This window comes from Heloderma suspectum, chromosome 3 (assembly GCF_057233095.1).
Source record: "Heloderma suspectum isolate Gila_16-S chromosome 3, 16-S_ref, whole genome shotgun sequence".
NCBI lineage: Eukaryota > Metazoa > Chordata > Lepidosauria > Squamata > Helodermatidae > Heloderma > Heloderma suspectum.
In genome coordinates this window covers 317,472,773-317,485,609 of record NC_139460.1, presented here as the reverse complement: position 1 = coordinate 317,485,609, position 12,837 = coordinate 317,472,773, and the positions used below count along the sequence as shown (strand labels likewise).

The following is a 12,837-nucleotide window of genomic DNA, read 5'->3' as shown; positions in this document are numbered from 1 at the left end:
GAATCCTGCAAGAGACAAAGATTGGAAGAGAAGTGTGTGCACATGCCTATATTATAAAAATTGCAACAGAAAGCAATAGGTAGGAAACGGGATAAGCAGCACTTCTTCCCTCAGAACCATGTAACCTCTAATATAGTGCAGCAAAAGCAATCTGGTTTGCCCAAAAGATGAAAGCAGATACCTTTTAGCAATATGACTACTTTCTACCTGTTGAAGCACTGCACTTTTAGGGCAGGGTGGGTAGGGGGAGAACTAACGCAAGCGACCTAGAAGGTCGGTATTTTCTTTTGTTCCTTTCTAGAATGTTGCCAGCGTACAGCAGATTTGCAGAATGCACTCAACAGGCAATTAATCACCCATGAATTATTCAGCCATGAAAAGAAGCCAAGCCAGTTAAAAGTCAAAATTTTATTCAATAAATATAATTTCCATAAACTTTTATAGAACATTGACATAGCAGTACAGTAAGCATGCTATATTAAACTCTGTTGCCACAGAGCATCTAAAAACAATGGCAGGGTTGGCCACAGTGCCTGTGGTCAAGACATCTTGGGTACCAATTATTGCTTCAGTTTCCAATTGGCAGCGCTCCTTTAATGTTTAGCTTGCACAGTTTTTAGTAGAAACAGCTAAGATACGGGTACATTCAATGTTCCTTGCAACTGTACCAAAACATCAGGCGACTTTCCAAAACTTGAGAGCAGCACACCCAGCCATGCACATTGTTCAGAACTGAGAATCAAGATAGTTGATTATTTCTTCATGAGTGTAAGGGCAGAAATAATTAACAGGACCCTAAACGAAGCATGTTTTATGAAGCAGTCTTTGGCATAGTAAGAATGTATTTGAGACCCTCACTTTAAAAATAAGATGTTTCCCAGATTCTTAAGAAGGAGTGCATATAGCTTTTATCCCACAGCTAAAAATATACAATAGGACTCTTCTGAGACCATGGCAATTAATTCTGAAAGCACTGAGTACAAAGTATTAGCAGTATTTATCACATTTGATATTTTTGAACACAAATTTGGCCCTAATCCAGAGACACTTATGTTTTAAATTTAAGTCAATGGGTTAACTGGAGTGTAATCCCTTGCATGTTTGCTCAGAAGTACGTCCCACTCTGTCAAATAGAGCTTACCCCCAGGGACGAGTGCACAGGACTGTAGCCTTAAGCATGAGTAACTGGTTTTGGATGAGGGCTGGAGGGGAGTCTTTAAAGCATTCACTATATACTTCCCAATACCTCATCATATACCTCTGTATACATTTTAGTCAGAGAAAACATCTGTTGTATTATCTATCAGCTGTTATGGCCATTCAGTAAAACACATGGCAAGCAAAAAGGATAAGATGCCCAAAGCGGCAGCAGTCGCCAAATTGCTGCTGGCGTTATTCTATGGCGATAGCACCGGCTTGGCCTGTAATCTTTTCCTGAGCCAGGACTCACCTTTAACCACATCTTCCAACATGGATCGAGATTTATTTTTTTAAAGTACATGTCCCTCCTTCTCAGTTCGTATCTACACTGCAGATGAACTAACTGGTTTTACAGCCATTCTTTCTCCCTACAGTGCTCTTGTTCTATGAGGGCTGGTGATCTCTACTGGAAAATTCTTACTACTTGTACCAAACTCCAATCCCAAGGATTGTGGGGGTGGGAGCACTGACAGTTTTCAGCAGCATCTTTTTCACAAGTTTAACATCTATCAGAGGGAAGATACTCAGACCATTGGTCCAGCTAGCTCAGTATTGTCTACACCAGCATTCCCCAACCTGGTGCTTGCCCAATGTGTTGGTCTACAGCTCCCATCGCTACTGGCAACAGCTCTCTAGGGTCTTTTCCAGCCCTACCTGGAGTTGCCAGGGATTGAACCTGGGACATCTGCATACTAAGCATGCAGAGTGCGTGCACAGAAGCACTGAGCCACCCCAGTTTCACCTCTAAGATGATTTGTAGCCAAAGATCCAACAGGCAGAGGGAAAATTCTACATAAGCATGGGCTGTGGCGCAATACAATGGCTGTGCCCACTGGAGGCCCTGCCTGTGCAGTAACAGTGCTGGATCTAGATACTGTTGAGATTTCAGTAACGCCTTCTCAGCACATACACGCTTACTTAGCAATTTAGCAAGCAACCTTGCTGAAAATCAGATTAACCTAATAGGTCACTGTAGGCATCACTCCAAGTGGAACCACGTAAGAGGCATTGGGGATGTAGCTGCATGCAGGACGTGTCTGACGCAATGGGTCTCTGAATACAGCTGCTATTTTTTGTTGGCTGAATCTGAGGGCAGACAAGGTAACAAGTTACTTCAAGCAGCTGCATTCTGGAGGAGGGTCACGCTCTTTTATTGTGGAACGATTTTGTGTGTCTGATCTGGTTCTATGGCTCACTGAAAATAATGGGGCCTTAAGCCCTGTTGATTTCCAGCACATTTAAAGCTTCTTCTGAATTGCACCCTTTGTACTCTGTAAGGCAGTGCAATTATCAAAGGTTGTCAAAGGAGAAGGCAGGCTCCCTTCTGTCCCCTACAAGTCAGTGGTGTCAAGATTTACAGGTGTTGAATCTGTTGTGGGGAAAATGTAAAGCAGCAGAAGGAACCACCAAGTTTGTTAGTGAAGTCAAAACACAACAGATCTAAAGTATAAAAAAGTAGTCACAAAACTTTGCCCTGAATCAGCCCCCACCCAAAATGGTAGGCAGAGTACGTGCTGCAGAATCAGTGTGTGGTATTTAGAACAGTCACAATATATTAAGAATGGAGTTGCCATAAACCTGGGAATCTGCAGACTGGGGTAGAACTCAAGAGCAGATATGGCTAACTAGGACCAGCTACCCAGAGACATGAAAAAGCTACCTGGGGGCCAATACACAGTAGGCCATTCTACGCGGGACTGTGGCAGAAAGAAGACAGCTGTCATCTTTCATAGAAGGGATAGATTTCTGAATTGCTTAGACACTCTGACACCAGCCCTAATCTGTCTAGCAATTCTAATGAGCAACACAAGGGGTTCCGCTGATGTTCACTGAATTCTCCATTTCAAGGAGAGCTCCTTGCTTGAGTTCCTACTGCGATGAAGCCCTCCAAACTGCCATGAATGCAGAAGGTCCAGGTCAGATGGGAATATCATGCTCATCACAATCCCACAGTATTTTGTACCAGGAATCTTGTACAAACATTTGACAGGTACATTCTTTAAATTGGGAAGGTGAGATTTTGTAGTTCAGATTCCATCAGGGAGGCGGTGGTGCATAATAATTTGACACTAAGTTTCTTATGTGTGCCCCAACATTGGAGCGACTTACAGAACATACCGCAGATCTGAAAAAAAGTAATACAGGAAAATCTGCCCCCTTCCCTTTTCCTGGCTTATCTCAGTAGTTACTGCTATTTGGCCCAATATGTTATTCATTAATTTCACAATGAATTCCTACACTTGGTTCATTTTGCTATGCATACCCATCTGCCCATGACTGAACCTAGAGCTAAGCATATCAGGTTATCAAAATACACAAACATTATTTTTTTTTAAAAAGAAATTATAAAAGTATCTGTGGTCCAATACAAAATATAATTGCTCTGCTTCCATTTGACCCAAGTTTATCCTGTTTATCATGCACAAACCAATGGAACAATGACATAAATCTTCACTTTGTATGTTTGTTTTCTTAGATAGAAAGTTATACCTGGCTTGGACAGATGGATTCTTATATTCCTCCTCAATTTGTTTAAATGTATGCTTCTTCTGTACCCTTACACACACTGAGGAGGGGAGGAGAGAAAGGGGGGACAAGTGGGAAGTTTAAAAAAAAAAGAGGTCAGTTCAACTTGAGGTAAGGACTATGCATCTGTGGATAAAATGTTTAATTCTAAATCTTCAAACAAAAAGCAAACAAAAAATTTGTGCGATATAGATTTAAATAAATGCTTGGAGCTGGATTGTTCAAGTCTGATGCCTTTTCTAACAAGTTTACGTGAAGAGATGAAATGACAAACCAGAATGGCAAAAGCGTCTATGAATGAGTGATTTATGAAAGTGATGGAATGGACCACTTTTGAATAAGGTCATTTGAAGAGGGGAAAAGAGAGAAGCCAAAGTAACTGATACAAGTAGCAGTCATCTGACTACAAGAGGCACAATCCACTGCGAAGTTCTCCCTTGCAAACCTCATTGAAGTGAATGGCATATACTGAACTATTCTCCCCACTTATAAGAAAAAATGTACTTAGGAATGTTGTAAGGTTTATTATTCACAACAGTTTGCAAGTGTATGGCCCGATCCAGTGGATGGACAATGAGCTCAACACCCAAGGTGTGGTTTTTGAGCCCTGTCCCATTTTTGGAAGAAGCCGCCCACACTGTTAGAAAAGATGCCCTCAAACCTGTTGGGGAGAAAGAAGTGGGATTTCCAAAGTAGACCCTACAAGAAACATGCAGCTGCTGAGAGCAGCAGCCCCACTTCATGGCAGTGACATCTAGTAAAAGAACACATGTGAGGCACTGAGGTTTCCACCCTCCACAAACAGCAGTCAGTGAAGTTGGGTTGGGGTGGGAATCTTGAATGCAATGGTGTCACTACACATAGCCTTTTACTAGATGTTGTCAGAAAGATGCAGGAAGGAAATGCAGGGACTGCTGCTCTCTGTCATCATGTGCTTGGTGCATAAACAGCCTTTGACTCAAAGTAAGGAAAAAAGAAAACCCCAGTTCATGTACATATGCAAGTTCTTCGCAATGAAGTCATGTTTTGCAATATAATCTCATATAGCCCCGAACAGTATGGGGCTTACTTGATGTTAACAATGTACATGTGCCACCGTTACTTTTGCAGCTCCTGCAGAAACGGGAAGAATAATTTATCTTTTAAGTGCTCTTATCAAGAGTATAGTATGGCTACATAAATATATTGGGGGGGGGGGAATAAAAAAAACACCCTCCCAAGATCTGAATCATACATGCCTGGGGAATAAGACTATAATTTATTCAACATGGCTTCTTAATGATTTTCCATGTTCAAAACCTCCCAAGATTAGCTAACAAAAGGTATGAAGAGAACATATTCATTTGTGGAGAAGATGGAGCTACCATTGTAATAATGCTGGGATGTCATATCTTCATTATCTTCATAAGTTGTGGGTATTTGGGAAGCAATTCCAGCTCATTTAAAAAAGAAAAGGGATTCCAACATATTATTGTTGATTGACTTGACCATGGAAAACCAAGAGTATCCATCTGAACAATGCTAATAGGTTACAGCTTCAATTAACAACCTTTTCAATATAGTTCCTTGCAAACTTCCTTGCAAGTTGGAGCCTTCAAAAGTCAATCATTTTTTTTTAGTACAATCACCTGGTCATTGCCTCACAGTGACATTCAAATTAAATGCCAGCAATTTCACCCAAACTATTGGCATGGAACTCAGAGGAAACAAGAAACTAAAACAATTCTCCCACCATTTTTTTTTTTGCGGGGGGTGGGGGTGGGGGGTGGATGGAGACACTCAGGAAAAAAGTATTTTTCCAATGTGAATTAGATAGTTAGAAGACTTGCTAAAACAGGGATGCGATCACTGAAACCATTTGTAACCTAGTATCTGAGCAAGCACATGGATTTCCACGAGAGATTGAGAAAGTCTCAACATGTAATTGAGTCCATTGTGGACAGCGTCAAGATGCTTCGGTCGCTGGTATAGAAGGGTTCCGTAGAGCTCCATGATCTAAAGTAACAATAAGAGAGAAGTTGCTGACTGGAAACATTAATCTTGGTTTTGATTTGTTTTTTTAAAAATCTTTAAAAAATTAAATAAAAGCAAAAAGGGGCTGATCTGGAGCCCGATGTGTTTTCTGATACATACAGTCGAAAACATCTTGGACACGATCTAAGGGTAAATATGGGGCAAATATGCACAGAGGTGTACAGAATTCCCAGACCACAGAAGAGAAAGGGGGAGGCTTCCGATGTAGATTCTGTGTGCATGTTGGTAGGAACATATTGCTGGATCACAGCTTTCATATGGAAGCAAGGAGCCTTTGCTTGCACGGGGCATGCTTTTGTCTAGTGGCTGTATCCAGGCTGGTCCAGTACATGCAGAGGTTTCTCAGTATCTTCTATGGAGGGGAATGCTTAGCATACACACAGAGGAGCATCATCCATTGGGCATGGAAGAGTTCTCACAGAAGAGAGAGTCAAACCTCTGTGTTCTGGGTTAAAGATACACACTGGAGACACTGGATTGTGCCAGGTATATTTTAGGAGAAGGGTGTAAATGAGCACAGCTACTGGAAAACTGAAGAAAGCAATTATTTGAAACCAAAACTGAAAGTCAAAATGGGAGTACCTCCACCCCACCCATCCAAAATTTGCTAAGCAAGCAAACTACTATAAACATGAATGGTTACATAAAACTATATGACCCAACATTAACATTTGAGTGACTGCTGCAGTGACAAACAGTTTAATGGAAGACAGATGAGCAACATATTTTGGCAATTTAGAAAGGCCATGCACAAGTTCTGTTTTGTAATCAATGAAAGCTCAGAAGTGCCTTTCAAAAATTATATTTTAAAGCATTAAAGAGGATTTCAAGTACCACATCTCTTTCCCCTCTGGTCCAAGCATTTAAATACCTTTAGATGAAACAGAAGAGCTCCCATCCAGAATGCCAACAGATACTGATTTCATACTCGAATCCTCATATTTGACAGAATATTAAGTGCAGGTGATGCATGGTTAATAACACAACTTCCTTGAGCAGCCATTGAACCACCACAGAAAACACTCGGGAGTGTATCGACACTGGGGCAAATCAGCAAGCTTGACCTGATGCCGGACCTGAACTGTAGCCTCTGCCTACCCCATGTCTTTTGTACTGCAGATGAGGCTGGCCTTGCTTGGAACTTTCCAGAGTGGTGGAAATGCAGCACTATCTGGTTTTACGTGGTTGTAACAAGGACTTTCCACCTATACAACCAATTGTCCCAAGCCAGCGCTAGCACCAGCACTGAAGATACAATATGTTTTATTTAGCAATAGGCACAGCTTCTGTGAAGGGTACCTTGAAAATTTCTCAGCTCACGGCCAGCCTTAGCTATTATCATTTATGGAAGTGGCTGAAATGTTTTGCCCAAATCGGATGGAAAGTCTACCTAAGCCTACTGAAAGCACCACCCTGATTCAATTACTCAGAACTTATGCCAGGGGCTCCCCTGCCCAGAGTGGCTTCCTCATTCATTTCCAAGGCAGGAGCTGGTTGCATAGACTTTTTCTTTCTCATGGGGACTGGCTCCTTCCATTAAAGTGCACGAGGACTTCATGTGCCCAAAGATTATTCTAGGTGTACATCTTAGAGCTCCAACTGATTTGGAGAAGAAATACTCAAGTCTGATACTGTCTGGTCCATCTCAGATCATAATGATCTGTGCAACGGCTATGTTGTATAACTCCACTTAGTACATGACTGGTGCTAAATCCATGTTTTTAGGCAGCGAACTTCTACCCAAATGCACTACTAAATCAGCTTGGATTGCCCATAGTAAAGAGCTGGACTATACTTTCAATTTATTTTATTTGTTTTATTTATTACATTTCTATACCACCCAATAGCCAAAGCTCTCTGGTCGGTTCACAACTATAATATATTATAGTTTACAACTTGGGCAATTCACAAGTTTACTATAATGTGTAAAGAGCTGGCCTACAATTCCAAGCTGCCTGATGAAGAGTGCTGTGTAATTTTAAACCTGTATAATTCTAAAACAAACTAAAGTTGGCCCAGGAAACTTCATTAGTCTGTCTCTTTCAAATGGATGATCTACACTGAAACCAAATTTGAGCGGAATTTCAAACCAATACAGAAAACGCTGTAGCCTTTGGGTGGCGCTAACCCATGTTCCATATATCAGTCTGCTTTTTAATGAAACAGGTGAGGAGGTACTTGATAAGCTCTGAAGTGTTCTGTCATATATGAGATTTTAGTCACATCATGCTGGTTGTGTACTTACAGATGCCCCAGAAAGAAAAGGAAAAATCGTACGAATCTTTATCCAGAGTTGAGCATGAAACAGATTATACCTACCTTTGCAAGAGCCATGCTTAGTCAAAAACACTTGTGACCTGATCACTTATTTAGGGTGCAATCCTATGCATGTTTAGACAGAAAAAAGTCCCACAACTCCTAGAGTGCCCCAGCCAGCCATGGAGTTGTAGAACTTTTTTTCTGTCTAAACAGGCATAGGATTGTGCACTTTTTTCCCTGTCACCATAGAAAGCAGAACAGAGTTCTATGTGTGTCACCTCCCTCTCTCAGTCGGCTTCCAACATGCTGTCTCACTCTAGCATGACCAAAAAGCAGAACCCGCAATGGGGCTACGCAGATAGGAGCAGGCCTGTTGGGGGGGGGGGGGTGTCCCGAAGAGCAGCTTTAGCTCCCACCCCAATGAAGACCTCACATACAACTCTTTACTTTGCCCCACATATGAGTGAATGGCTGTCATTCCTATGGGGGAAAGGAAGGTCTGTACTTGGGGAGGGCAAAGCCTGTTCTCTACCCCTTGGCACTGGATGGCTGAGCTGTCACTGACATGGTATATACAGGGTGGGTGAAAAGTATCTCAGTGTGCTGAAAGAGAGACACTGTACCATTCTACCAGGTAACCCTGCAATAGACAGGCTCTCCTGCCACACATATCCCACCCATCCTAATGGCAGTGAAAAAACAAGAGGTGAAAATACACTTAAGCAGCAACCATTGCAGAAAAAAAAAGTTAGCATCAGACCAGTCAAAAGCTCCTCCTGTTTTAAAAATATCTAGTAAAACTTTTATTTTATACATCTTGCCTGCTCTCTATACAAAGCGAAACTGGTTATTTAAAAAACAAAACAAAAACCGGACTTGTAACAGTTCTCATTTTATGGAATGATGGCATTTAATAAAAAATTGAGAGGGAGCCATGAACACTGGGTTAACACGTATGTTGGTTTGCTTTAAAAAATAACCTGAAAAAGGAACCACAGGGGGAAAAGTCAGCACGGGGAAGTACAATTAAGAACTGGCAGACGGTGTCCGCACAATTTACTCAATGATTTTTAAAAGAAAAATCATATGAAAGATATCACAGTGCTTTGTGTGTTGCTGAAAGCAGCTGTTGAGAGTGGAATCCCACTGCCTTGGGTTGAATCCCAAAATGGGCTGTGGTGTAGTACATTTGTCCTTGCACCTGGCTAGCCATACCCGAGCGTCATCTAACTGAACAGCTTTCCCATGGTTCTCATATCAGCAGAAGGAAACCCTGCAGTTCTCCCATCCAACTGTGATTGAGGTTGCAAAATGAGCTCTCAGACGCTTGAAAGAGCCCTTCAGTGATTCATGTAGAAAGAAGCAAAATGAGGTTGACTGTGATATCATTCAGAAGCAATTAAAGGAACAAAGTGCAAAAGCTGATTTTCTTCCCTGCAAATATCTCTGTATATTTGTCATTCTGTTCTTTTTATTGTTCTTTCATTGGGAGGATGCAATTGCAAATACTCTCTGCAGATTATGAAATTGCTGGACATCATTATGCTCATGAGGAACATTTATCAAGATGCTTTTGGACATTTGGCTTTAAAAAACCAGCACCTATAATTTAAGAAACATTTAGCACTTATCTCTGTGTGTCACACAGTGTTGGTAGAAACAGAAAATGGCCGATTTTTAAAAAATCATAATTTTGGAACACTTTGGCTCTGTCTAGGATGGTTTTTTCAATGAAGTGTATAAAAATTCTATTCCATATAATCTAAAAATATTGGTTTTCACACTCCTAATGAACAATAACAAAAGCCCCCATAGCAAACCTCCCAACCTTTCCTTTTACAGTGGGAGTTATATTTCAGGGGAGAAAATACAACTCTTGCATATCTAGAATAAGAAGTTGTAGTACGACTAGTGAGCAGACACACAACGAACAAACAAAGAACAAGCCTTTTGATTTCACAACTGGATTGCCAATTTGTGAAGGCAAAGCAGCTAAAATCAGGAAAACAAAACAAAAAATTGATCAGATTGTAAAGAGAAGGACACACAAAGCAAGAGGAAAGACTGTATTAATATATGCACGGAAGAAAAGAAACATAATGAAGTTCCACAAGGCTCTGGCACACATGTGAGGCTCAGTGTGAGCAAAAGCTACCCTGTTCTGTTCATTGGCAAACATGTGGATCAGAGAACAGGGGAGACCTGGCTCATGTGAAGCATCATGTGCATGTCAAAGCCACTATAGGCACACAGCAGCTGCTGGTTCTGAAATAATATGTCATCAGAAAAATTCAACAACTTTTTGGAACAAATAATAGTAATAATACAAAGATACCCCATTCCTTTCCCCCATCAAAAGTACTTCCCCCCCAAAAGCAAAAATGTTGGTCTTTTCAGATCTAAAACGGTGCCTATGAGGGGTGTTTCCTGCATTTTGCTAGACATCTACAGCTGCTGGCTCATCATGTTCCAGTTTATAGGAGAACCGTCTGCAGCAAAGGCAATTGAGAGAAATTCCAGACCTGTTGACTCGGGTTGGGCTGCATCTTCCCATTATTCGTTCCAACACTCTTCCAAGAGATGCGCATGCCGTTTCCCCATCTGAGAAGCAGCACATGGAGTCCAAGCAGTTGATACCTGTGTCTGTCTCAGTAAGCTGAGGGTAGGAAAACAAGGGGGTGGGATTAGATAATATCAGCAGTGGATTTTCTTCCCGTAGCATAACTCAAATACTTTTTTTTTAAAGCAACACAAATCGTAGGAGCATGAATGCAGTATGTATTAGCTTCCAGGCATCCTTTTTGCAGATAATGCAAACGTATCACGTTGGTCAATTTGATTTTATAAACATTATGAAAGTTGTAGCAGTGACAGATAGATCCTGGTGACCTTACTGTTCGTTTGACCACTTTCCTTTACAAAATATTGAAGGTGGGAGGCCAAAATACATGGATCAACAGCCTTCTCCAACCTGGCGCTGTCCAAATGCAATGGCCATTGTAGTCCAACACATCTGGACAGCTTCAGATAGGGACTGGATCAGAGTCCTGGGGTCTAGACCCTGGTCTACATTAGCATTTATCCACACACTGCAGTGCTCCACCAATTATATTTATTTGTCTAGTCTAGTTAATACATTTCTCTTAGTTGTCTTGTTTTTCCCCTCGTCAGCAGTTACCCGCAACCTATTCCCAAGTCTCACTGATCCCATAGTGGATTCCAACTCCACATGTGGGAATCACTGCTATGGCCACATCAATCAACAGACATTCTACATAGAAACACAGAGGAATGTATTTTGCATTGACTGTTCATGACCGCCTGCCAATAATTGCTGCTACCTGAACAGCAAGACCTATTTCACTGTCAACCAATTCACATCCACTTTCTTGTGAAGTGCCAAGGAGATAATTTGAGCAGAAGTGTGGTCTTGCACACATTCTATTATATTCAAAATTGCCTTCTGGTATATCATGCAAAATTTTCAATATGCAAGTTGAGGATTGAGATCTTGCTACACACTGAAGCATTTGCAAGTCCAGTGGCCATGCCTCTGCCTCCCAGCATCACAAAATCTACTCATGGTGGTGCTGGCATAGCACCAGCACATAAAAACAGAATATTCACACAATTTATGGCTAATCCCACTTGAAAACTTGCTGTGTGCGAATCTTCCAGCATGCCACTGAACTCCTTGGAGGCAGTGTGTGTTACAAAGGCAATAAATAAATGAATGAATAGTAACAATAATTTCATCTTGCATGAAGTGGCCACAGCAAATTCTAATTAGGGAGTTTGATCAGAGAGAGCCAGGCAAGGAAAAAAGTACGTTTCTATCTGGAAACAAAGTAATAACATTAACAACAGCAAAGACCACCAAGGGTAAACAAGGAGCAGTAGGACATTCAAGCTGAAATGAAAGGAAAGGCTCTTATTAGTATGAAACTGACTAGTAGAAATAAAGGCACTGAGGACTAACAAAAAATAGTCAAGAAAGAGCAGCAGTTACATGCATGAATTTCTTAGCTGAAACCCATTATCAAAAGCTTTAAAGAATTTTGGTGAACTTCAAACGTGTTAGAAATGTCACAACGCTGTGGAGGAACTCAGTTGTAACTGAAATTCTCTTTTCTCAAGAGAGGAAATATCTACTAGTTCAGTTTGAAAGTGGCAGCATTGAACATTATGGTAAGTTATCATTTGACCAGATTTAGAGCTGGAAGGTCCAGCTGTATTCATTTGAAAAATGGTACTTTGATAGGGAGCGGGGGAAGTCACTCTACTCAGCAATAAGAGGGCAAAGAGACACACTTGATTGTTTGTTTCTTTTTTGGAAAAGAGAGACGCAAACCTTGTTCTCCTAATTCCAAGTGTGTGTTAACTACTGAGCTGTTAATAAACAGGCTCAAATTAGTCATGGTTTCAGTAAAGACAATACAAAAGAGATGTATGCCCATGTAAATTAGTACAAGAGATAAGAGAAGAATCAAATGGCTTAATGAAGAATTGCATCCTGTGCGTACAAAGTTCTTGAGAGTGTTTAACACATCCCACTATTGGAATCAAGTGTCAAAACAGATTTCCGGAGCACCAAAACCACTGGAAAAGACCCTGATGCTGGGAAGGATTGAAGGCAAAAGGAGAAGGGGACGGCAGAGGATGAGATGGCTAGATAGCATCACCAATGCAATGAATATGAACTTGAGCACGCTCCGGGAGAGAGCGCAGGACAGGAAGGCCTGGCGTGCTATGGTCCATGGGGTCACGAAGAGTTGGACATGACTGAACTACTGAAAACAACAACAACAACAATAACAA

The 12,837-nt window shown here is 41.2% G+C and overlaps 1 protein-coding gene across 6 annotated transcripts in view; it reads right to left on the bottom strand.

Moving 5' to 3' along the window:
• Positions 1-393: 393 nt before the first annotated feature.
• The window catches only part of ATP11B (ATPase phospholipid transporting 11B (putative)), a 115,119-nt gene continuing 102,675 nt past the window's right edge, over positions 394-12,837 (bottom strand). The window contains exons 29-31 of one of the 6 annotated variants that reach the window (XM_084847587.1): positions 10,542-10,675; positions 3,691-3,766; positions 394-2,286 (exon numbers count right to left, since the gene is read on the bottom strand). In XM_084847587.1, coding sequence (XP_084703713.1) covers positions 3,733-3,766; positions 10,542-10,675 — 168 coding nt within the window. In that variant the 3' untranslated portion in view covers positions 394-2,286; positions 3,691-3,732. Of the gene's footprint in view, positions 5,722-9,982; positions 10,676-12,837 lie in introns of those variants that run through there. The other 5 variants (XM_084847585.1, XM_084847586.1, XM_084847583.1 and 2 more) reach the window with 5 other exon arrangements.